This window comes from Lemur catta, chromosome 17 (genome assembly GCF_020740605.2).
Source record: "Lemur catta isolate mLemCat1 chromosome 17, mLemCat1.pri, whole genome shotgun sequence".
NCBI lineage: Eukaryota > Metazoa > Chordata > Mammalia > Primates > Lemuridae > Lemur > Lemur catta.
In genome coordinates this window covers 21,438,295-21,462,803 of record NC_059144.1, presented here as the reverse complement: position 1 = coordinate 21,462,803, position 24,509 = coordinate 21,438,295, and the positions used below count along the sequence as shown (strand labels likewise).

The window sequence follows — 24,509 nt, the reverse complement described above, 5'->3', positions numbered from 1 at the left end:
GATTCAGACATTTTAAAAGGAAAGAAAGTGAAAGACTTTATTTTCAAAACCATAACCAAATGACTGTAATTTAATTTTTTTATAATTTAAATTTCAGCAGGTGGAAGAGTTTCCTTTTGGTTTTCACTTAAAAACAAAAATTGTGCAAAGTTTGTGAATAATAGGCAACCTACCTGTGGCTTGGTGAAGTTTTTGTTTATGCACCACTGAACAAAATGTTGTTGTGCAGCATACAAACTCTTTTCATCCGTCTTCTTACAATACACTCGAATCAGCTGCTCTGCAAATTTCTCTGGCAGAAGCTGTGAAACCTTTTTTAAAATGAAAAGATGCCACCTTGAATTCCCACATTAGATAACAGCTGTTCCCCAGGATCCTAAGTACCATTTTTTATTTATTTCTTTTATTTGTTCCCAGTAGAGATTGTTCCACTGCAACAAGTATCCTTTTTGATGGTATATTAAAAGCACCACATTGCTTTGCTATTTTATCCCAATTATAATCCGAAGAAAAAAATTTAAGGTAATTATCACATTGCAAAGTGTCTCACAATTTTATGTCTATTAGATTCAGAAGGTGGGATTGCTTTTGGGTGAGTAGCAGTCTTAATAAAAGACTAAAGGTTTATATTACATAATTATATGTAGACTACAGACTCTCATAAAGAAGATATGCAAATAAGCACGTTTAACTTACTTGATTTCAACCATATATTAGGTTGTTAAGTATGGAATGTCTGATTTCCTTAAGCACTAAGTTTGACATTTGATATCTCTGACATTTCACTTTGACACATCTTTTTTTTTTTTAAATTGTGGAGGTACATCCTTATCTTTTCAAATGCACATTTTGGCTTGTGATTATCTTTCAAATTTTTTTTTTAGAGCAATTTTTGTGAAACCACAGGTAAGTCAAAAATTTATGTTATTTTTGAATATGAGTTCTGCCGTGGAACCAGTACAGTACAGACAGCTCAAAATACCAATGAAGTGTCTGGGAAAGGTGTAGCTGATGGTTTGAAAAGTTCCATTCTGGTGATTTTAATCTTGAAAAGGAGCCATGTGGGCAACCTGAGACCAAGGTGGATAATGATGAGCTGAAAGCTATAGTGGAAGCAAATGCATCTCAACCTACACTTGAGTTAGCAGCAAAGTTTGACAGTTATTCCAACAATATTGGATCATTTAAAACAAATGGGCAAGGTAAAGAAGCTGGATAGATGGGTATCACATGAATTAAACAAGCATCAAAAGAGAAATCATCTCAAACCTTGCCTTGCTTTGTTGTAACAACATTAAGGTGAACCATTTCTACACTGTATTGTTATGTGTGATGAAAAATAGATTCTTTTTGACAATTGCAAGCGTTCAGCACAATGGTTGGATAAAGATGAAGTGCCACAACACAGTCTAAAACCGAATATTCATCAAAAAAAGCTAATAGTGTCTGTTTGGTGGTCCAGTGCTGGTATTATTCACTACAGATTCATGAAATCTGGTCAATCCATTACAGCAGATGTCTACTAAAACCAGTTGGATGAAATGATGAGGATGCTTGCAATTAAGCCACCAAGATTGGTCAATAGAGATGGGCCAATCCTCTTGCAAGACTACATGTTGCAAAAAACAACGCTGCTCAAACTACAGAAGCTGGACTTGGAAACTCTCTGTGATCCACCATATTCACCAGACCTTGCACAAACTGACTACTACTCCTTCCAGGCTTTGGATCACTTGTTGCAAGGAAAAATATTCAATTCTCAACAAGCTGTGGAAAATGCCTTTCATGATTTCATCACCACTCGCTCTCTAGAGTCTTGGTCACTGCTGGCATAAGCAAGCTACCATTAAGATGGCAAAACCGTGTTGACAGTTTAGGCACATACTTTGATTAATTGTACTGCTTCTTGTTTGAGATATAATAAACTAAACTTTTGATTCAAAATCGGACATTTCATATTTAATGTCCTAATAGTAGCCCCCCACACACACACACCAGATTTGTAACCTGGCCTCTAAACCAAAAACTGTGCTTTCGTTGACATTTAGCAAACAGAAAAAACTGGCTGTTAAGATAGTCTAGTCTATACAAAATCAGATAACTTGAATTTTAAAGATATGCTGTTTTTTTCACTGTACACACTGACTTTAAAACCTAATCTGCATATAAAATGCAAATTTACTATAGATGAAGACTTACCAATTGCCACTATAGTATATTTGTTTTGCCTAAGTAGTTACCTGATTTTTAGCAATTGTGATTGCTTTGCTGGGGTCACTCTTACAATAGAAGCGAACATGATCAATTGGATTTTTGTCTTCCATTCCATAATCCATGTTGATAACCTTAATAAAAACAGTAAGTAAGTACTCACATAACAACCGTGAGAATTGAACTCACAGTTGTAGGGGCATCACAAGAAATGGAACAGAGCCCTCTGGAGGTTCAAAGGAAAGAACACTGGTAAGGTGACTCACAGTGGGATAAAAATAACTCTGGTGCATGACCACCTGTAGGGTTTTGGTTTTGAAATCTGGGGGGAGACGGAAATGTATTTGTGTTTCAAGCTAAGTATGGTGTAAAGTCGACACCTGCTATGTGATAGACACCGGTAGACACTAGAGGTACAATTAGGACATTTTTAATACAATCCCAGCCTCCACGGACCATATGGCCTAGACTGAGGTTGAACAAATAATTATAAAAGTAACTATTTAACCACATTTGTTGTAAGAGTTACCAAGAAAAAGCAAAGCGTGCTTTGAAACTTTCTAGTAGCCTGGGGTGCCAGGGGAATGACTGGAAATGCTTTCCTGGAAAAGTGACTTTACTAAGAGAGCAGGAATTAAACAGGCTTAGGTAGGAAGGAAAAGAACTCTAGGCAGAAGAAACAGCTCTCAGGCAGAGAGGACTAAAACTGTCTGCTGTATTTAGTAACACTGAAGTAATTAGTGGTCTTAGAGAGGATAGTTGTAGTATAGTGATGGCAACAGCAAAGGTTCAGCAGAAAATGAGAAATTCTTAGAGGTGGCAAGCTGTTAAAGGATACAAAATTACAGCTAGATAGGAGTAAGTTCCAGTGTTCTATAACACCGTAGGAGACTACAGTTAACAATAAAATATTACACAGTTTTAAATATCTAGAAGGAGGATATTGAATGTTCCCATCACAAAGAAAGGATAAATGTTTGAGATGATGGATATGCTAATTACCCTGATCTGATCACCATACATTGTATGTGCTGAAACATCACTAGGTACCTCATGAATATATACAATTATTCATCAATTAAAAAAAACCAAAAATTAAAAAAAAAAGAAGAGGCAAGAGAGAAGTACCTGGAAAAGAATAATTCACCTCAGAAAGGTAAGGGGAGATGAATTTGACCCTGAAGAAGAGAGGGGTGAAGAGGAGTGTCGTGTTTGTGATTTTCTTAAGATAAAAGTCTATTTAACTGCTAACAGAAGTGTCAAAAAGAGGGAAGACAGAACTGATTCTGTACGGTTTCAGACGTGATAAATGCAGAATGGGCTCTACAGCTGCACTGCCCAATGAGGTGGCCACTAGCCACATGTAGCCTTTTAAAGTAAATAACATTAAATACAATAAAAATTTTAGTTCTTCAGTTGCAGCAGGCACATTTCAAGTGCTCAATAGTCATGTGTGCCTAGTGACTATTGAAATGGACAGCACAGATAAAAAACATTTCCATCACTACAGAAAGTTCTATTGGACAAAGCTGCTCCAGAACACAAGTAAAATTACCCTAAGCCTTTGGTTAGAAGAATGACATTTCCTCACTGTAACAAAGAGAAGGCTGAATACAGCTGCAGATGGAGGCAGGCTTGCTTATTCAATGGAGTAGGCTGACGGAGTTCCTACCTAATGGCCTATATTTTATCTTGGAAATAAGAGCCACGGTTGGGTTATTCACTAAAGAGTGAATAAGCTGGGGATGGGGAGCAGGGTTGGAGTTCTCAGAGGAGGGAAGACAGTTTGAAATAATTATTATGAAGACTGGGAGAACTGCCCTAAGCCTGCCAGAGGGCCCAGCTAAGGCCAGTGACCACGAGTTTATAGATATGCTGGTACAGTGATTATCTCCAGCAGCATTTATGTGTCCAGGTATAGGTATAGATGTTTAGATTAGGTTCATCTAGGTAATTTAGCGTTTTGCTAGATAGATGCAAAGAAGGACAAGAGAGTTGAGGGCAACTGCAGAAAAAGACTGAATTACTGGATCACAAAATCTCAGTTATTAAATAGATAGAGAATCCACGTGGACTATGAAGCCACTCAGATTAATGGCAGGAAGGGGAATAGAGAACAAGACTCTAAACCCTAAACCAAGCTAAAAACTTCAACCAAGAGGACAGTAGCTGGTTCAAGGATGTCAGCCTCAGAGGAACAAGGATCTTGCACAGGGTCCTGAAGTGGTACTAGGAAGCAAGAGGACTGACGAACAGGAAGGACTCCTGACCCTGAGGAATGTGCTTTTCCTGAAAGGACTGCCAGGGAAGCAAGTTTCCAGGAGACAGCTAGGTTGCAGTAAAGGCAAAGAGATATTCAGCAAAGAGGCTGGGGATATAGGATAGCGTGTTAATTATGGGGTACAACTTCCAAAGGGCTCCATGGACAGGTCTGGGAGGAGGCGAGAGACTGGAAAGGAAACAAGGGGGAAAAAATAGAGTAATGTTGGGATGATCGTACAAAAAGAATAGACAATAAGAGGAGTTTGTCCTGTGAATGGTGGCTGAAGACCAAAGGTACATGAGGTCTGGTGGCTATACTGCCAGTAGCCTGTGAGAGAAGAGTGGGCATCTGGGATTCAGCTATGGTCCGGAAAGGAAACCAAGGGTTTGTAGTACATGGCCAGCTCTCCCATGCCCCGTGGTCTACTGGTGTTGAGAGTTGCACCCCTTCACCTGGGAGGGAGCAATTGCTCAGCCCTCCCACAGTCACAGGGCTGGTGCTATCACAGGCCTTTCTCTTGGGTGTTGTTTCCTGTGGGGAGGGACTCGCTGCAGCCTTGATATTTTTACACATTGTGGTAAGGCATGAATACTAATCAAATTTCCAGTCATTTTAAGAAGTGCTATTAGCTCTTCAATATTTATTTCCTTGCCTTTAGAATGGGAATAAAAGGCAATCCCTAATGTCTCCATAGTGTATGACTAGAAACTCCTTATTTAAACAAGATTTGAAAAAACAACTATTTTTACATAAGGGCAATGTTATAAGAGTTGGGATTTCACTCCTACATAAAGACTCAAAAGCAAAAAAACCGTTATAGACTATCAACTAGAAATCTTTGTAATAACTCTAAATAGTAAAATTATGTCTTATATTCTACCAAATAGTTACAAAAGTTACTGTGCACAGTGCGAAAAGGAGCCATGTATGGTAAAACGAACCATATAAATATATTCCACTGTCAAATTAAAACTGAGATGCTAATACACGATAATGAGACATTTAATTAGCAATTTTACTTGCCTTCTCAGACTATACAAGGGTTTTTCCCCATTCTAAAATAAAAAGATTTTTTTCTGATTATGAAATTCTTTCACCATGCTGTTTAAAAAAAAAAAATCACCTGCAATTCTACCACCCAGGTATAAATGATGTTAATATTTTATCATTAATATATCCAAAATATTTTCAATGTGTTCATTGTGTGCTGGCATACTCATGTATATAAAATATATACATTTAAAGAAAGAAAACTAAAATCATTATATATGTACTGTTTTTTTCACTTATTATAGAAATCTTTCTACATTAAAAACAATTTTAATGTTTTTATTATTCCACAGTACTTCCTAATTTTACAATAATACCACAATATAATATTTGGGTTTTTAAAATTATTTATTTTTTTAAAAAATATGTATTTTTTCAAAATTGATTATCTCCCTAGGCCAAATTCCTAGAATTAAAATTACTGGATCATTCAAAATTTTAGAACACATTTCTAATTTGGTCTCTTGTATCAATTCATACTTCCATTTTCACATAACTATATTAACAAAATTTTAAAATATTTTTTGTTGTTATAAATCTAATAGTGAAAAAAGAATGCTCATTGCTGCATCAATTTGCCTTAATGCGATTATTGTTTCGTGTCTACTAGCCACGTATATGTCTTCTCCTATGCGTAGCCTCTTCAAGTACCTCTGATCCTACATCCATATGGAGACTGCACTGTGAGAGAAAAACCAGATAGGAGCTTGAGAGATTGACCACTTCATTGAGGGAAAGGGAAAACATTTTGGGGCGTGAAGTCTCTCAGAGTTTCAGGAAGTTGAGATAGGAGATCCCTTTATTCTAGTGAAACCTCATCTAATGAAACAGGAAACTGCAGATTGATCTGAAGATCTGAGGCACTTCAATATCGGCCAAGTGAACAGACAAGAGGCCCAAGGGCAATTCACTTGTATCCTCTGGCAAACAATGGTTATGGAGAGATGCCCTTCACTCGAGAATTTGTCAACAACAAAATAACAAATGATAGGCTTATGGGAAAAAATACAAGGGGAACACACATTGTCCTGAGGTTTCAGGAGTAGAACTCTGGAAAGTATTTCCTATAGGAAACAGAAAAAGTGTGAGAAAGCTGCTTGGCATCCTCATTAGGATATGAGAAGACACTGCAGCCTCTATGAAAATAGGAGTCAAAAAATCTTAACTTTTTGCTTGTGTACCTATGTAGGCAATTTAAAAAAATAATTGGCATGTATTATTTTTGTAATTTAAAAGGTTTAAATCAATATATACAATGTTCTATTAATCACATGACCATAATTATATTAAAAATATTGGCAAAACATCACAAAGAAAATTTAAAAACTGGCCAATAATGTTGATTTTGTGAGATCACAGATGATTTTCTTCCTTCCATCTTTATTTTTATAAATTTTTTTTTGTTTGTTTGAGTCAGAGTATCGCTCTGTTGCCCTCGGCCAGAGTGCAGTGGCGTCATCATAGCTCACCGCAGCTTTGAACTCCAGGGCTCAAGCGATCGTCCTGCCTCAGCTCCCAAGTAGCTGACAGGCGTGAGCCATCATGCCCAGCTTATCTTTCCAAGTTTTTTAATGAACATGTACTACTTTAATGAGGGGGTATTTTATCTTTAAAAAATTCTTTACTTGATATATTACTGAATTAACTACTTACATCCACTATAAAATCTTCAGCCTTCAGTTCAGCTTCCAGCGATACTTCAGTAGGTTTAGCATCGGCAACCTCTTTTGGAAGGCATTCATAGTTTTCCTGAAAAAGATGAGACTCTCCATGTTAGAACTCCAGTTTTTCAGCATTAAGTGTTTCTGCCACAAATAGGTCCCCTCTCTGAAAAGCACTTAACTAAGAAAAATGGTTAGAGATATCCCTAGCAAATACAGCTCCTTCCTATGCCATCCTTTACAGAAATAGAGCATTTTTCCTTTAAAAAAATTCTCACATTTTGAAAAAAATATGTGGTATCAACCTGTTAGTAAAACATGAGGAAATAAAGTGTAACCCAAGAAATTATTATGAGGTAGGATGTGGTTATCACCATGACTTGTGTTATGGCTTTCTGGCAAAGAGAAAAACCTTCAGGAAGCAGGAGGTGAAAATAGATAGTTGAACTAAAAAAAGACAGCATGTACCATTTGGGAGACTGACATACTGTGAAGGAAGGAAGTGGTTAAAACAGGTCATCAGAGTCTCAATGAAGCTCGTGCAAGTACTTTATTTGGAGGTCTCTTTCCTTTATATTCATTTTCCTGTACTTGGAACTTGCCAAAATTTGAGGTCACCTCTCACTTCAAGAATGAGAGAGTAAAGATACCTGGTTTTGAGTCCTGGCTAACTGTGCTTCTATGAGCAAGTTATTTAATCTCATCCAAAGCTTCAGTTTCCCCATCTGTAAAACACAGCTAAAAACACTGCACTGCTGTGACGATTAAATGAGAATAAACATAAAGAACTTAGTACAGAGCTGTGGTATCATGATGGGTTAGTGGTTTCCTCTTGGAGGACAGAGATCAAGGTAATCTTTCATTAAAGGGAGGATGCTTGATAACTCAACTTACCCTTTTAATCTTCTCTCCACTAGGCTGAGTCTCACCCACATACTTGTATAGATTACGGCATTCAATGTTTTTTAAAATCTCTCGTGCTGCATCCAATTTGGGATCAGTAGAGTATAAAATCTCCAGGAAAATGTTATCTGCCAATTTGATGAAATCTCAGTTATAGTAAAATGAAAACACAAGACTAAAAGACTTATATACTGCTGTACTACTGAAATGATTTTTAAGAGGCAGTTCACAAATATGGGTACATTATGATTTTAGCAACGTGAAATTATTTTTTTAAAAAAGACTGAAGTAATAAGTGGGAGCTAAATGATGGGTACACATGGGCACAAAGAGATGTAAAGGACGTTGGATACCAAGAAATGGTGAGGGATAAAAAACTTACCTGTTGGGTACATGAACATTATTCTGGTGACCAGTACTCTAAAAGCCCTGACTTAAGCATTATATAAGGTATCCATGTAACAAAAACATTTGTAATGCCTTAATAAATAATAAATAAAAATAAATAAATAAAAAGACTGAAGTGGAAAAATATTTTAAAAATGTTCCAGTCAATGTCTTGGATTTACTTGCGGGTAATCCAGTGAGTGGGGAAGGGCAGAAAGAAATAAGACTGATGACTGCTGACCTGGGTGATGGGCACACAGAGGTGTATAGATTTATTACATTTATGTTTTGTTTTTAAAAGAGAATCATCCTTAAATATTTAGAAATAAAATTATGCCATCTGCTTCAAAATAGTCCAGTGTTTGACAGGAGTGGGTAGATGAGGTAGATAAAGGAAAATTGCTATATGTTGATAACTGCTGAAGCTAAGTGATGGGTATGTGGAATTTTGTAAATTTCCATAAGTTTTTTTTTAACGTTCCACTCCACGATGACAGAATAATTTTTTTTCCTTTCTTCTGTTTTCTTTCAATTTTTTGAAAAATTTCAAAATAAAATGCTTAACCTAAATTCATCAGTTTTAATGTTTTCCCACTTATGCACTTTGTCTATATACATGTGCAAATTTTTGATGAAACGTTCGAAAACTGCAGACATCAAGACCCTTTACCCCTAAATATATCAGTATGTATCTCCCAAGGATAAGAACATTTTTCTACATAATCACAATCACACCAATTTAACACTGATATAAATAAATATGTCATCTAGGCCAGACACAGTGGCACTTTGGGAGGCTGAGGCAGGAGGACTGCTTGAGGTCAGGAGTTTGAGATCAGTCTGGGCAACATAGCAAGCAAGACTCCATCTTTACAAAAGATTTTAAAAATAAATTAGCTGAATGGGTGGCTCGAGTCTGTAGTCCCAGCTATTTGGGAGGCTGGGGTGGGAGGATCGCTTGAGCCCAGGAGTTCGAGGCTTCAGTGAGCAGAGATTGCATCACTGCACTCCAGCCTCCATGACAGAGAGGCCCTGTCTCTTAAAAAAAAAAAAAAATTTATCTAACATAGAGTCTGTATTCAAATTTGCTTAATTGTCTCAATAATGTAACTTAGAAATTTTTATTGTTGGGTAGAGAAACCAAACCAATCAAGTACATGGATGACACTAGTTGCCAAGTTTTTTAATCTCTCTTAATTTAGAACTAGACTAATTCCTCTTTTTGTCTTACCTGATGTAGACATTTTAGAAAAGTTCAAGCAATTGTTTTATAAAATGCCTGACACTTTTGAACTTGTCTGATTGTTTATTCGCCATTAGATTGAGGTTAAACGCTGTGGTTTTTTTGTTTGTTTGTTTTTTGGAGACAGGGTGTTGCTCCGTTGCCCGGCTAGAGTGCAGTGGGGTCATCATAATTTACTGCAACCTAAAACTCCCAGGCTCAAGCGAGGTACAGGTTTTTGGGTAGATTTATTAATACATTTCTACTTCAGTTAGTTAAGTATGTAGAAAAGGGTTATAGGATAAGGGGATGTTTATAAGAAAATGCCTATTTTCCAAAGTGGCTGTGCCATTTGCATTCCTACAAGCCAAGTATGAGAGCTCTATTTGTTCTATACACATTTTCAGAGAAAAGTTACATACAGAGGTAGAGGAAAACCGCTTGTCTATCAAACTTAACGGCTAAAATATCACTCTGAGGCTGGACGCGGTGGCTCACGCCTGTAATCCTAGCACTCTGGGAGGCCGAGGCAGGTGGATCGCTAAGGTCAGGAATTCGAGACCAGCCTGAGCAAGAGCAAGACCCCATCTCTACAAAAAATAGAAAGAAATTATCTGGCCAACTAAAAAATATATATAGAAAAAAAAATTAGCTGGGCATGGTGGCGCATGCCTGTATTCCCAGCTACTCCGGAGGCTGAGGCAGTAGGATCGCTTAAGCCCAGGAGTTTGAGGTTGCTGTGAGCTAGGCTGACGCCACGGCACTCACTCTAGCCCGGGCAACAGAGTGAGACTCTATCTCAAAAAAAAAAAAAAAAATCACTCTGAAATAGTATACACAGCGTTCAATCTGGGAGTCCAAAGACTTGGTTTGAATTTAGCTTTGCCATTCAATAGGATAAGTTTTCAACCTGAGAAAGCTAAAACAAAAAACAAACAAACAAAAAAGGATAAGTTGCTTTCCTTTATTTGGCCTCAGTTTTCTCATTGGAGGAGTTTGAAGCAGATTATCTCTAAGGTCCGTTTCAATTTAACATTCTATGATTCAAATTTAATTAAGGAATTTTGGTGTGGGCGTTTTTAGGGGAAGGGAGCGGTAAAACTCACCTATTGCTTAGAAATATTGAGGGGTAAAGATCAAGGTAAGAAACTGGTTACCTAAGCCAGTGGTCATAACACTGCAATGCTTAAGATAGCTACATCCAGGTAAGATGAAACATTCATCAGAAACAGGAATTCAGGAAGCCGAGAACAGAAAAACTGTGGCATACTCATATGATGGACTACCACTTAGCAATAAAAAGGAATGAACTAATGATACATGCAAACTGGATGACTCTCAAAAACAGAACGCTGCCGGGTGCGGTGGCTCATGCCTGTAATCCTAGCACTCTGGGAGGCTGAGGTGGGCAGATTGTTTGAGTTCAGGAGTTCAAGACCACTCTGAGCAAGAGTGAGACCCCGTCTCTACTAAAAATAGAAAGACATTATATGGACAGCTAAAAATATATATAGAAAAATTAGCCGGGCATGGTGGCGCATGTCTGTAGTCCCAGCTACTTGGGAGGTTGAGGCAAGAGGATTGCTTGAGCCCAGGAGTTTGAGGTTGCTGTGAGCTAGGCTGACACTACGGCACGCTAGCCCGGGCAACAAAATGAGACTCTGTCTCAAAACAAACAAACAAACAAACAAACAAACAAACAAACAAACAAAAAAAACCCCAGAATGCTGAGTAAAATAAGCCTTGCACAGAAGAGTGCACAACGTACAATTCCATTTATATAAAGTCTAGAATAGGCAAACCAAGGTTACTTCAGATTGGGAAAGGGCATGAGGGAACTTTGTGAGGAGAAGCTAATGTTCTATGTCTTACATTTGTCAAAACTCTAGCAAACATACACTTAATATTTGTATATTTGTAAAAATTATATGTAAATTTTACATCAAAAGAAAAAATCAACTAAAAGAAGAGAAAAAACAACTATTGAACTTTAGTTAATACACATGGTAAAGGATTTAGGGTAAAGTATACCGATGTCCACAATTTACTTTGAAAGGCACGAGAAATAAGATGGGTTAACAGATGGATGGGGGATGGTAAGTGATAGATATGTGATAAGGCAAGTTCAGTAAATCCTAGAATTTAGGTTGTGGGTATATAGGTATTCATTGTAAAATTCTTTCAAAATTGCTGTATTTTTAAACACTTCCTAGTAAAATGCAGGGGAAATATTCTAAAAAAAAAAGAAATGGAGATTCTTAAACAAGGATAAGGTGAGTTGACTTTTGGAAAAGCAGCAAAGGTAATGAAGGCCCTCATGGTCCTATTCTTTCAAGGTCACAGACTTAAGGCAATAAGGACGATGTGACTGCTCGGAATAATGCACAAGAAAGGTTAGGTTATCCCGGTCTCAAATGATGAAAGCTGGAAAGATTGTACGCTTCTCCCATAGTCTGGCAGATAGAGCACAAAAATGTGACTCAATATCATGCCTGGGATTTTTGTGCCTGGAAGAAATGATGCAAAGAGGTGAGCAGAGTTTAGATCAGATCAGTGCTACCCACGGTGGGATCTGTGGGCTAGTGCTTGTCTAGAAACTGTTAACCAGTCTACAGAGGTAAATACAGCAAGTGACGGTAAGCACTAAAATACCTATAGAGCAGTGTGACATTGCCACAATATCCAAGTGCACGATCAGAGGACTCATCTCACTGAACCTGGCAAAGGCCAGTTTGGGTGTTAGGGAATCTTTATGGTGAGTGAGAGCTGTGTACAGTCTTGCATGGTAAGGTTACATTAAAATGTATGCTTTTTTTTAATTGTTCAAATATTTTATTTTCTTTTTAAAATTTTTATTTCAATAGATTAAGGGGGTATAAGTGTTTTTTGTTCCATGGGTGAACTGTATAATGCTGAAGTCAGGGCTCTTAGTGTATCCATCACCAGAACAGTGTACATTGTACCTGTTAGGTAAATTTTTATCCCTCTGCCCCCCTCACCTTCCCCCACCTTCTCAGTTTCCAATGTCCATTATGCCACTTCATGATCATGTAAAATGTATGCTATTTTAAGGTTAGTCAGTTAACCCAAAAGTGTATAAAATCCAGAATTCATATTTTTTTACCAAAAGGTAGTTTAAGTGTATATATAACTTGATTAAATTGTTAGAAGTGGCTTCTGATAAAGGTTTGAAGATAACTTATTTTTATTTTATTTTTTTAAGAGACGGGATCATGGCCAAGCGAGGTGGCTCATGCCTGTAATCCTAGCACTCTGGGAGGCCGAGGCGGGAGGATCGCTTAATCTCAGGAGTTTGAGACCAGCCTAAGCAAGAGCCAGACCTTGTCCATCTCTACTAAAAATAGAAAAATTAGCTGGAAGTTGTGGTGTACACCTACAGTCCCAGCTACTTAGCAGGCTGAGGTTGCTGTGAGCTACAATGACGCCACTGGACTTTACCCAGGGTGACAGAGTGAGACTCTGTCTCAAAAACAACAACAACAAAACAAACAAACAAAAAAAACTTTAGTTAACTGAGCAAACTCAGGTGTTACCATTATAAATATTAAATATTGATATATATTATACAAAGGTCTTGGTGTTCACAGACATTTACTATGGGGAATTTCTACTTCACTTCAAATTTTTGGTTTAGTTATGACTGGAAAATGATTAAAAAGTTACAAGTCTAATTAGGATTCTCTATATTAATTACCTACATGTATATTTTTAAAGAGCAATAGTTTTTGTAATTTAAATTTTTTTCTCTATTTTCTTTTGATTATATTTATTGAAATGTAATGTGAAGTCTGTAAAGTTGAATAATAATTTGGGCATGTATTTTGTATTTTTTCCCCCATTTCATTTTTCCAATATTTCATTTTTATTGTATTTTACAGAAGTATCAATCTGCAAAGGGTGGGAAATTTTAAAAACTGGTTCTTCAGAGAGAGGAGGTGGTTTAGGTTTCACTCTGACAGTGTGCAGCTAACAGCACGTGGCCTTGGTGGAAGAGCCGTACTCTAGGCGAGAAGCTGCTGTAGAGTGATATGGCTGTGTCTTAGGTCCTGGGTTCTATTGTTTTTGCCCATTTTCAGAGCCTCAGCTTTCCCACTGACTCTGTAGGCTATGTAATTGCTTTCCAATTTTATTTTTAGTTAAATAATTTCATGATTTGCAACTAAGAACTCTGACTAGTATACACTTTTTGTTCCACTTCTTTTGCTTTACTGATCTTTCTCAATCTCTACTTTCCCACATTAAAGAACCAACTGCTACACCTTTATCTCTACCATGCTTACTATGTTCTTCCTTCCCACTCTAAGCTGCAGATTTTGTTTCTGCAGAAGTGTGAACAGATGTTTCCGGCATCTTGTGTTTTGTAATGAAAATAATGTTAAATGGTCAAGTCAGGTTTTTTTGGTATTTGTTGATATTAGCCCAGGTGTATTACAAATTAAATAATAATAAATATCGAGTACTTTAAACATCACAACAAACTATATGCTAGGTATCATTACCCTCATTTTATAATGAGAAAACTAAGGTTCAGAGAGGTTAAATCACTTCATCAAGGTCATTTTGTTGGTACAAGGTAGGGATAAAACTCAAATCCAAAGTATATAATCACTTGTGAAGCTAAAATACATTTGAACATTTGGAAAATAACACATCAGCAATCCAGCTTATACTTTATCTGAGGAGAACAATTTATGTTACCTTCTAGTTCTTACCTGTCAGCTTAGTGAAGGCTTCCATGTCATCAATTGCTGTAGAAATGCTATACTTTTTTCCTTCAGCACCTGTAATCTCAATGTAGGAGTCTGCTTTGAGCAAAGCATCTGTAATCCTAAAAATTTGGTAAAAATGTATGCTTATGAGAAATTTTGAATATTTGCTTTATGACTTACTTAAAGAAATCTTTCTACTTTAGGGAAATAAAACCTTGAGGTATGATGTTTTACAGATAACTGCTTCTTGATCTTACTAAATAAGTGCAGGGAGCTACCATGCTTACTGGGTTCAAGATACTATCAGCCAGGTGAGGTGGCTCACACCTATAATGCTAGCACTCTGGGAGGCTGAGGTGGGAGGATTGCTTGAGCCCAGGAGTTTAAGATTGCAGGGAGCTATCATGATGCCACTGTACTCTACCTGGGGAGACAGAGTAAGACTCTGTCTCCAAAGAAACAAAATAACCCAGACACTATGGCAGGACTTTAGAAATATTAGCTTATTTAATCTTTTCAATAATATGGTAGGTATCAATCAGCCCTAATTTTATAGAAGCAGAAATTAATTTTTATTTAACCAACTCAGGAAGAAGCTTTGAATCTAGATCTGATTTAAAACAACCCCCCCCCAAAAAAAACTCTTACCAAATTATCAATCATACAAATAAGAGAATGTATTCTAACTAGTCTGTTCATGACAAAGCATAGGTAAAAAATAGAAATGAAGATACATTTCCTCAACACAAATGTAAAAACAAACATGAAAGGTTTGTAAAGATCAATTTAAGGCTATTTTAGAGACATGACATTAACTTGACCCATACCCAATTTTTGATAACTTTCCTTGGGGTCTGCGAGTTACCTAGAGCTTTGGCTGTGCATACTTTTTTGCAGTGGCATCTGCAGTGACTAGACTGGGAAGACATAAGATTCCTGAGAGTTTTGCAATTTGGTACTAATTTTGATAAATCTTTGATGGGGTAAGGACAGACATTAATCTCAGTTCTTAAAGGTAGTTTTTGTTATTAATCTCAGAATGTCAATTATTCATGTCCCACCTCCCATTACCTTGGTGACTAATATCTGGTATGTAAGTGACTCCCTGTGCAGAGGTCCTGAGCCATCCCAGCACTGCCTCTTCATGTCTAGCATAAACCAGCTCTTCTTCATCTACCCCTCTATCCACCTCCCTCTTCTCCCTCCAACTAAATTAAGTTCACTTTATGCTAGATTTTGTTTTTGTTGTTTAGGGGAAACCATTTTAGATACATTCACTTGAATTTGTCTAGAAATCTTAAATTGACTCTAGTAGGATATTCCAGCAAAGTATCATGGAAACTTTTATAGGGAAATAACAATCAAATTTCTCACATTTTATCAATGATGTTGCCAACTTTGTGTTGATAAGCTCTACGGTGTAAACAGTTACGAGTGTGGAACATGTCATACAGATTTCCAACCTCCTGCAGGAAAACATGAAATAAATATTAAGGTAGGATCAAATTACGTTAACCTTATTAATAGATAAGTACGAAGGAAAAGGGATGGTGGCAGACAAGAAGGCTATGCACAGGGGCTATTTCATTAAAAGCCCTAGCCTACTAAAAAATGGGGAAGCAGATTAGTAAAGCTGCTTATTGGTTTGCAACTTTCAGTTTTTTAGTATCCTAAAATCTACTGCATGTTCTAACTCTGTGACAGGCTCTGTTTTAGGCATTTTAAACAAATCTTTTAATACTCCCAATAACTCTAGGAAACAGGTATAATTCTTGTGTTCTTTGTTCTTGATAAAAAAGACTTTCTATAGTACAGTACTACACTAGTCTTTGGTTACATGACTGCCGTCTAGCAGGGACCTAATGATTTCAGTAGTTGACCCTTGAACAACAGGGGTTTGAACTTTGCCGGTCCACTTGTATGTGGATTTCCTTCTGTTTCTGACACTTCAGAGACAGCAAGACCAACCCCTCCTCTTCCTCAGCCTACTCAATGTGAAGATGACAAAGATGAAGATCTTTATGATGATCCCATTCCACTTAATGAACAGTAAATGTATTTTCCTTATGATAAACTTAACATTTTCTCTAGCTTACTTTATTTGTAAGAATACAGTACATAATACATGTAACATACAAATGTATGTTAATCAACTATCTAAGTTATTGGTAAGGCTTCTGGTCAATAGTAGGCCATTAGTAATTAAGTTTTTGGGGGAGTCAAAAGTTATACCCAGATTTGACTGTGTGGGAGGGTCAGCACCCCTAACCACATTGTTCAAGGGTCAACTGTATTCTGAAACACTAATAGAGTGATTAAAACTGAGACTCTGGAGCCAAACTTTCTGAGTTGAAATTTCATCTCTGCCATTTATAAATTGTATGCTTTCTTTGTGTCTTAATTTGCTCACCTGTTAAATGGGATAATAATAGTATTTATCTCACACGGTTATGAATATTGAGTAGATTCATCTAAAGCACTTAAAACAGTGCCTAGCACAAGCCGGGCACAGCGGTGTGAGCCTGTAGTCCCAACTGCTCAGGAGGCTGAAGTGGGAGGATCACTTGGGCTCAGGAGTTCAAGACCAGTCTGGGTGACATGGTGAGATCCCCGTCTCAATTAAAAAACAAAAAAAACCCAAAAAACCCCCAGAAAACCAACCATACTAAAAAACCACAAAACAAGTGCCTAGCACAAAACTCAATAAATGGCAATTTTAATTTTATTATTATTATTGAATAATGCAGTGCAAGTGAAAAGAGCCTTAAGATATTTACAAATGCTGGACATTAAGTAAAGAAGTTGATGATTTGTTAATTTTTCCAATTTGTTTAATGGTTATTTCCAGACTTCAGACCATGAAATACACTCTTCTTACTGTTTCCTCTGACACAACTTACCTTATCTCTAGTACAAATAAGCATCTTATTATCTACTTCACAGACACGGGCAAACTTAATAAAGCGCTTGTAATCAAAATTATTTTGGATTCCAAGATGATGGCAGTCCCTAAGAAGGATTCCAAAGCAGAGAGATAAAATTTGTCAAGGAAGCTGTATCTTAAATATTAACCCTAAATTTATATAAAGATTTTAAACCTACTTTTCTGGTAGGTTAACATACCTGGCAAAATAATCCCATTTGTCCACATCAATGCCATTTCTTTTATTAGCCACTATCTCATAAAGGAAGCTTTTCTCTTTAGGACGCCCTTTATATGGCCACTGGAAGACAAGAAAACCCACTGAAAAGTTTTAGGATAGACACCAAATCTATATACAAGCAAAGCCATTGCATTAATCTAAAAATTATAAACAGATACCTGACTGGGAATATGAAGTTACAAGGTTCTATTCTTTCCTTCTTCTACTTGATTACTAATAGAAAAGGAAAAGAATGCTACGATATATGATGTCTATTAATACTAAGCTTTTTTGTGCCACTGAAAGGATCTTAACACTATTACACTACCCATAACCAATAATTTTTGTGTTTTGTTAGTTTTAAAGCTTTTTTAAAATATAAAATCTACTTATAAACTATTAAGAATGTTCCTTAAATGACAATACTTTAATTCATGCATTAGAACAGTACTATCTTTTAAAGTGGCTATACCTAGTCTACATAACATACATTGTTCAAAGCATTTTTGGAGTTCCATTTTTTGGAAATAGGATATTTACCGCAAAACCCATCTCTTTATCTCACATCTTATAAACAGATTTGTATATATTTGAGCAAAAAACCCTAAAAATCATAGGGGGAAATCATTTTTCCATTTCTTTTTTAACAAAATACAAAAGATCAAAAAGGAAACAAAACATCTTCCTCTGAACAAGTTCAACTTTTTTCTAGATCATCATGTATTTAAATATTTCAAATACGGTCATTTTAATGGTTAAACAAGACATAGACTTTTACATTTCCAAACAAAGTTACTTTAGGCTTCTATATAGAATATTACATATATATTCATTAAAAAAGGATTTATATATTTTAATTTGGGGGATAACTTTTAAAGATCTCAAGAGGTGAAAAATAATATAAGCCTTTTATTTTCTGCACTAAATAGTAGAAACATATAACTTATATTTTATCATTTAGCTTCTAAAATAGCCAAATGTATAGCTCTAAAAAAATCAAGAAAAGACTAGATGAAAAGGACCAGTCAGTTCAAATTAAGTTGTACGCAAACTTACCACAGAATCTTTTTTGATAGGTGATTCAAGTGGTCCTGTAATTTGTTCCTTGATAAAGCAAATATCTTCTTCAGGGACGAGACCATAGTATTCCATGACAGCTTTGAGTCCATTAGAATTAATTAGGTGCTCAAACATCTTAACTGAGCCCTGTTCATGCTAGGAAAAGTCAGCACAATATTGTGTGTTATAGACTATAGCCCACTGGGGGCCCTGATTACCAAAATTATACTTTCTTCTAGGCAATTCTGCGATAAGGTTCTACTGCATATTAATTATCTAATTTCCAACTACAGCCTTGCAGACATTTAAAACTCTTGTCAAATCTGTCATTATTTTACTTGTCTACAAACCTTTTAGAAATTATATTCATTATTGCATAAATATATAATATTTAATACAGTTGATGAGCTATAATCATTTACAGTATTTGGAAGCACATTACAGGGTCATACAGATAGAATCCCATTTTAATAAATATCACTATAAAATTTAGAGACATATATATATAATTTTTTTTTTTTTTGAGACAGCACCTCACTCTGTTGTCCAGGCTAGAGAGCAATGGCATCATCATAGTTCACTCAAACTACTGGGCTCAGGTGATCCTCTTGCCTCAGCCTCCTGAGTAGCTGTGATTACAAGTGCATGCCACTGCACCTGGCTAATTTTTTTATTTTAATTTTTTGTAGAGATGGGGGGTCTCACTATGTTGCTCAGGCTGGTCTCCACCTCCTGGGCTCAAGCAATCCTCCCTATTCAGCCTCTAGTTCTATTTTACAAACAGCCTTTAACATGTAAAGTTACAAGACCTGTTAGCACTCCTATCTAGTGTCGAGAAGGGGTACCTGTAAACTTGCCAATAAAAACAAAAGTATCAGAGCTCAAGATGTAGGTTGAAATCTCAAATGAGCCTCAGTTTGCTCATCTGTCTCTGCTTACTCATTCACAATCAATGTAAAGATCAAATGACCTGAAGACATCTGCCCTATCCCAGCTCTTACCAAAAACTAACTCAAATGAAAAACAAAATCAGAATGGTCCTACAACTATTTTAAAAAATTGAATCAAGCTGCATATAATAACAAAGAGGAAAAATGTTACCAGTAACTTTAGGGTGGAGAAATTTAGCAGACACTGCCTTAAAGAAATCAGCTAAGTTAATATTACTAGTAATTAGAATGCATAAGAGAATGTGGATTTTTTTCTAGTGTCCTTAAGATTTCTTTGAAGGATGTGCTTCGGCAGCACATATAGTAAAATTGGAACGATACAGAGATTAGCATGGCCCCTGTGCAAGGCTGACCTGCAAATCCGTGAAGCGTTCCATATTTTTTTCATAGAAATCATTTTAAATATATTTTTAAAATTAAAAAAAAAGATTTCTTTGAAGGAAATTACTTGTTTCTCACTGAGGGTCAACAGAATGGCCACAAAATACAGAATTTGAGACAGTCTTATAAGCAAGATAGCATTTTACAAAGCATTAGAGGATCTTTGTAATTCTTTTCTCTATGCTGAAATTTTAACTTTTTTCTGTTTTACTTCATTGTTTTAAAATTAAAAACTGCTTTTAAAACTTAAAAAAGTATTACTAGTAATGACTCAACTTTAGGTGCCCCCTGGTATGATACCCTCTTAAAGACACATCACTTCGGTGTTACTCTGCCAAAAATGCATAGCTTGACTCTACGAGGAAACATTAAACTGAAACTCAAATTGAGGAACATTCCACAAAATAGCTCACCTGCTCTTAAAAAAAAATGACAAAGTCATGAAAGATAAAGACTAAGGAACTGTTTCAGATGAGAAGAAACTAACAAAAAATGGCAACAAAATGCAATGTTTAATCCTAGATTGCATCCTGGACCAGGGAAAAAAGGCTTTTCCCTGATTTTCCATATGGACAATTGGTGAAATGTGAAAGTAAGCTGTGAATTAGGTAACTGTTCTGCATCAATATTAATTTCCTGATTTTTATCATTTCACTCCAGTTATGTAAAAGAATGTTCTTGTTTTTAGGAAATACCCACTGAACTAATTAGGAATAAAAAAGTATGTCTGCAGCTTACTTTCTGATGGTCCAGAAAAAAAATTTATATATGAAGAGAGAGCATGTTGAAAAGAAAACATGGCAAAATGTTAACGTTTGGCGAAAATGGGATAAAGGTTTATGAGAATTTCTTGTACTATTTTTGCAACTTTTTTGTGTGAAATTATGTCAAAATTAAATGTTAAAAAAATTCAATCAGGGCTGGGCGCAGTGGCTCACGCCTATAATCCTAGCACTCTGGGAGGCTAAGGCAGGAGGAGCGCTTGAGCTCAGGAGTCCGAGACCAGCCTGAGCAAGAGCGAGGGCCCCTATTTACTAAAAACAGAAAAATTAGCTGGTCGTGGAGCACACCTATAGTCCTAGCTACTCCGGAGGTTGAGGCAGGAGGATCAGTTGAGTCCAGGAGTTTGAGGCTGCAGTGAGCTATGATGATGCACTGTACTCTAGCAGAGGCGACAGAATGAGACTCTGTCTCAAAAAATCCAAAACGAACCAAGCAAACAAACAGAAGTATGTCGACCTAAAAGGATGAAGCTGAGGCAAAATTAATGTAGAGAGTTTATTTGGGCCAAGGCTGAGGACTACAGCCTGGGACAAACTTCCAAGTTGCCTTGAGGAGTGCTCCAGAGAATAAAAGAGAGGCTCAAGTTTTAAAGAAAACAAGGAATCAGAAGAGGGGATGATTATGGAAGCTGTTGATCAGGAATTCTCATTGGTTTACAAAAATAACATAGGTTAGTGATTGGTTATCTTTCGTTGAGCAATAGAGTGTGTGGTATTTTATGGCTGCTTAGCAGTCTAGCATCACATAGCAAATGGCTTCAAGATGTAAATATTTAGCTCAATGGGGAGTGGCACAATTGCTCTTTCATTCCAATGCCTCTCTGGGCCTGCTAATTTAAAGGGGCTTGTATTCTTCAGACATAAAAGTTTCTTATTTCCCCCCAAATGTAAAAATAATTGTGAAACAATAGAATCCAGAAAGATTCATCATATATGAGAAGTTAATAACTGTTGGGGTTGGTATTATAGATCAGTGGAGAAAGCATGAACTATTCAAAAAACAATGATCCGTATTTTTTAAAAAATTAGATTTCTCGGCCAGGCGGGGTGGCTCATGCCTGTAATCTTGGTACTCTGTGAGGCCAACGCAGGAGGATCGCTTGAGGTCAGGAGTTTGAGACCAACCTGAGCAAGAGCGAGACCCTGTCTCTACAAAAAATAGAAAAATTAGCCAGGTGTCATGGCACGCGCCTGTAGTCCCAGCTACTCAGGAGGATTGCTTGAGCCCAGGAGTTTGAGGTTGCAGTGAGCTAGGATGAGGCCACTACAGGGAGTGGCCTGTAGAGTAGCCAGGGAGACCAAAAAAACAAAACAGAACAAAACAAAACAAAAACAAATTAGATTTCTCCCATACACATAAAGAAAAGTAGATTCCCCATGAGCTAAGGATTTACGTGTAAAAGGCAAAAAATTTAAAGAAAAAGACTTGGTAATGGCTGAGTAGATCCTGTTAGGTCAACTCTGCTGGAGAAAACAACTATAATCTCTGGACAACTCCCTGAAGATATTGGAGAGAGACCAAAACCAAACAGATGTTAGAAGAAAATCAATAACTGGAAGGGAAAGGTATTGAGCAATATTCCAGTTTTATGGCTTTTAGCCTGAGGGCAGGCCCCAAGGCAGGAAAACTGGGGAGAAATTATCCATTTTACTGGCTTGAAGAACTAGAGTAGTTCATCAAAATTTAAAACTTCTGTTTCTCAAAAAGTATCAATTAAAAAATGAATTGGCAAGCCAGACACTGGGGAAAAATATTCACAATACACATATCTAGCAATATTTATAAAGAATCCCTACAAATCAGTAATAGAAGAGCAAGCAATCAAATTTAAATATGCAAAATGATGAAAGAGTTCTTCACAAAAGAAGGTATATCAATAACAAAGCACAGGAAATGGTATTCAACATCCATTAGAAAATGCAAATTAAACTACAAAATACCATTTGACACTAATTAGAAGGGTTAATCTAAAAGACTAAATAAATGTTGGTGAGGGGACAGAACAATTGGAACTCTCATATGTTGCTGGTGGCAGTGTAAAGTGATACAACCACACTGGAAAAATGTGGTAGTTTTTTATAGAGTTAAAATGCATCTACCATGACCCAGCAATTCTACTCCTAGGTATTCACCTAAGAGAAATGACATATTTCCACAAAAATTTTGTACAATAATGTGCTTAGCAACCTTATTTATAACAGCCAAAACTAAAATCAACCCAAATTCCATCAAAAGAAGAAAAGATAAACAAATTGTGACTTATTCACCCAGTGGAATACTACCTCAGTGATAAAAAGGGATCAACTCTGATTCATGCAACATGAACAAATCTCAAAACTACTATGTTGAGTAAATAAAGCAAGACATAAAACAGCACCCACAATATATTCCACTTATATCCAGTCTAAGAACAGACACAACTAATCCATGTTTATAAAATTCAGAAGGTGATGGTGGGCAGAGGAATGGGAAGTGAATGAAAAAGGGCACAAGGGAATTTTCCAGGAAGATGAAAATGTTCTATGTCCTGATTAGGGTAATGGTTACATGGATGTATACGCTTGTCAAAACTCACTGAACTGTACACTTAAGATCTGTACAATTGGCCGGGCGTGGTGGCTCACACCTGTAATCCTAGCACTCTGGGAGGCCGAGGTGGGTGGATCACTCAAGGTCAGGAGTTCGAGACCCCGTCTCTACTAAAACAATAGAAAGAAATTATCTGGCCAACTAAAATATATATAGAAAAAATTAGCCGGGCATGGTGGCACATGCCTGTAGTCTCAGCTACCCAGGAGGCTGAGGCAGCAGGATCGCTTAAGCCCAGGAGTTTGAGGTTGCTGTGAGCTAGGCTGACGCCACGGGCACTCACTCTAGCCCTGGCAACAAAGCGAGACAATGTCTCCAAAAAAAAAAAAAAAAAAAATCTGTACAATTGATTGTATGTGAATTACACCTCCAAAGAAAAGAAAGAAAGAAAATAGTGGTTGACATAGAAGAAGCTTTCAATATTAATATCCTTTTCTACTCCAGTTCCAGAATACAACGTGGTAAAAGCTGGAGGGCCAACCTAACTTTACTTTTCAAAAATCTATTAAAAAAATATGGGTCAGCCACCTGCAAATGCCTACTTATAAAATGGTTCATTTAATATATATGACAAAACTCAGCTGGTAACAATTACTTCATGGTCATACTAAGTGAGTCAAAACCAAAGTTGGCCTTTTATTTTTTCATTTTACAGTTGTGCAATGGAGTAGAAAGAGAATTAAACTGGCTACTGGTTTTCTAGTGCTGGTTTCAGCATTTAACAGCTTTGTGATTTTTGGTGTATCTATACACTTCCGAGAGTTTCATGTTCCTTTACTTGTAAAAAGGGAGATAATGATAACTTTCTTAGAGACTACTGTGAGGATCAAATGAAAACATATATTAATATATGTGAATGAAAGCACCTTAAGAATTGTAATGGGGAAGTATTCTGTAACACGGCAGTGGAAATAGATACTTTAACTAAATAACCTATTTCAATATTTTTATTGACTATTGAACATACATACCGTCCATTTCAACTCTGGGCGAGCAAGTGGAATAAATCTTCCATCAAACATATGAGAAAATGGCCCATGACCTTAAAAACAAACGCAGCCTTAGAATGAAAAAAATGTTTGTAAATTAAATACTTTAATCTTTTTAGTTTAACTTGAATATCAACAGAAATTAATAACCTATAAATACATCACAAAAAGGGACAAATCCTTTCTTT

The 24,509-nt window shown here is 36.5% G+C and overlaps 1 protein-coding gene and 1 pseudogene across 2 annotated transcripts in view; one reads left to right on the top strand and one right to left on the bottom strand.

The window, feature by feature from the left end:
• Positions 1–24,509, bottom strand: part of SAMHD1 (SAM and HD domain containing deoxynucleoside triphosphate triphosphohydrolase 1) — a 46,457-nt gene that overhangs the window by 3,890 nt on the left and 18,058 nt on the right. For both annotated transcript variants that reach the window (XM_045528630.1, XM_045528631.1), the window contains exons 6-15: positions 24,304–24,374; positions 18,627–18,785; positions 17,551–17,651; positions 17,328–17,436; positions 15,802–15,893; positions 14,431–14,546; positions 8,080–8,216; positions 7,178–7,273; positions 2,241–2,345; positions 174–311 (exon numbers count right to left, since the gene is read on the bottom strand). In XM_045528630.1, the coding sequence (XP_045384586.1) occupies positions 174–311; positions 2,241–2,345; positions 7,178–7,273; positions 8,080–8,216; positions 14,431–14,546; positions 15,802–15,893; positions 17,328–17,436; positions 17,551–17,651; positions 18,627–18,785; positions 24,304–24,374 (1,124 nt within the window). The remainder of the gene's footprint in view (positions 1–173; positions 312–2,240; positions 2,346–7,177; positions 7,274–8,079; positions 8,217–14,430; positions 14,547–15,801; positions 15,894–17,327; positions 17,437–17,550; positions 17,652–18,626; positions 18,786–24,303; positions 24,375–24,509) is intronic.
• On the top strand, positions 19,863–19,962 carry LOC123622996 (annotated as a pseudogene).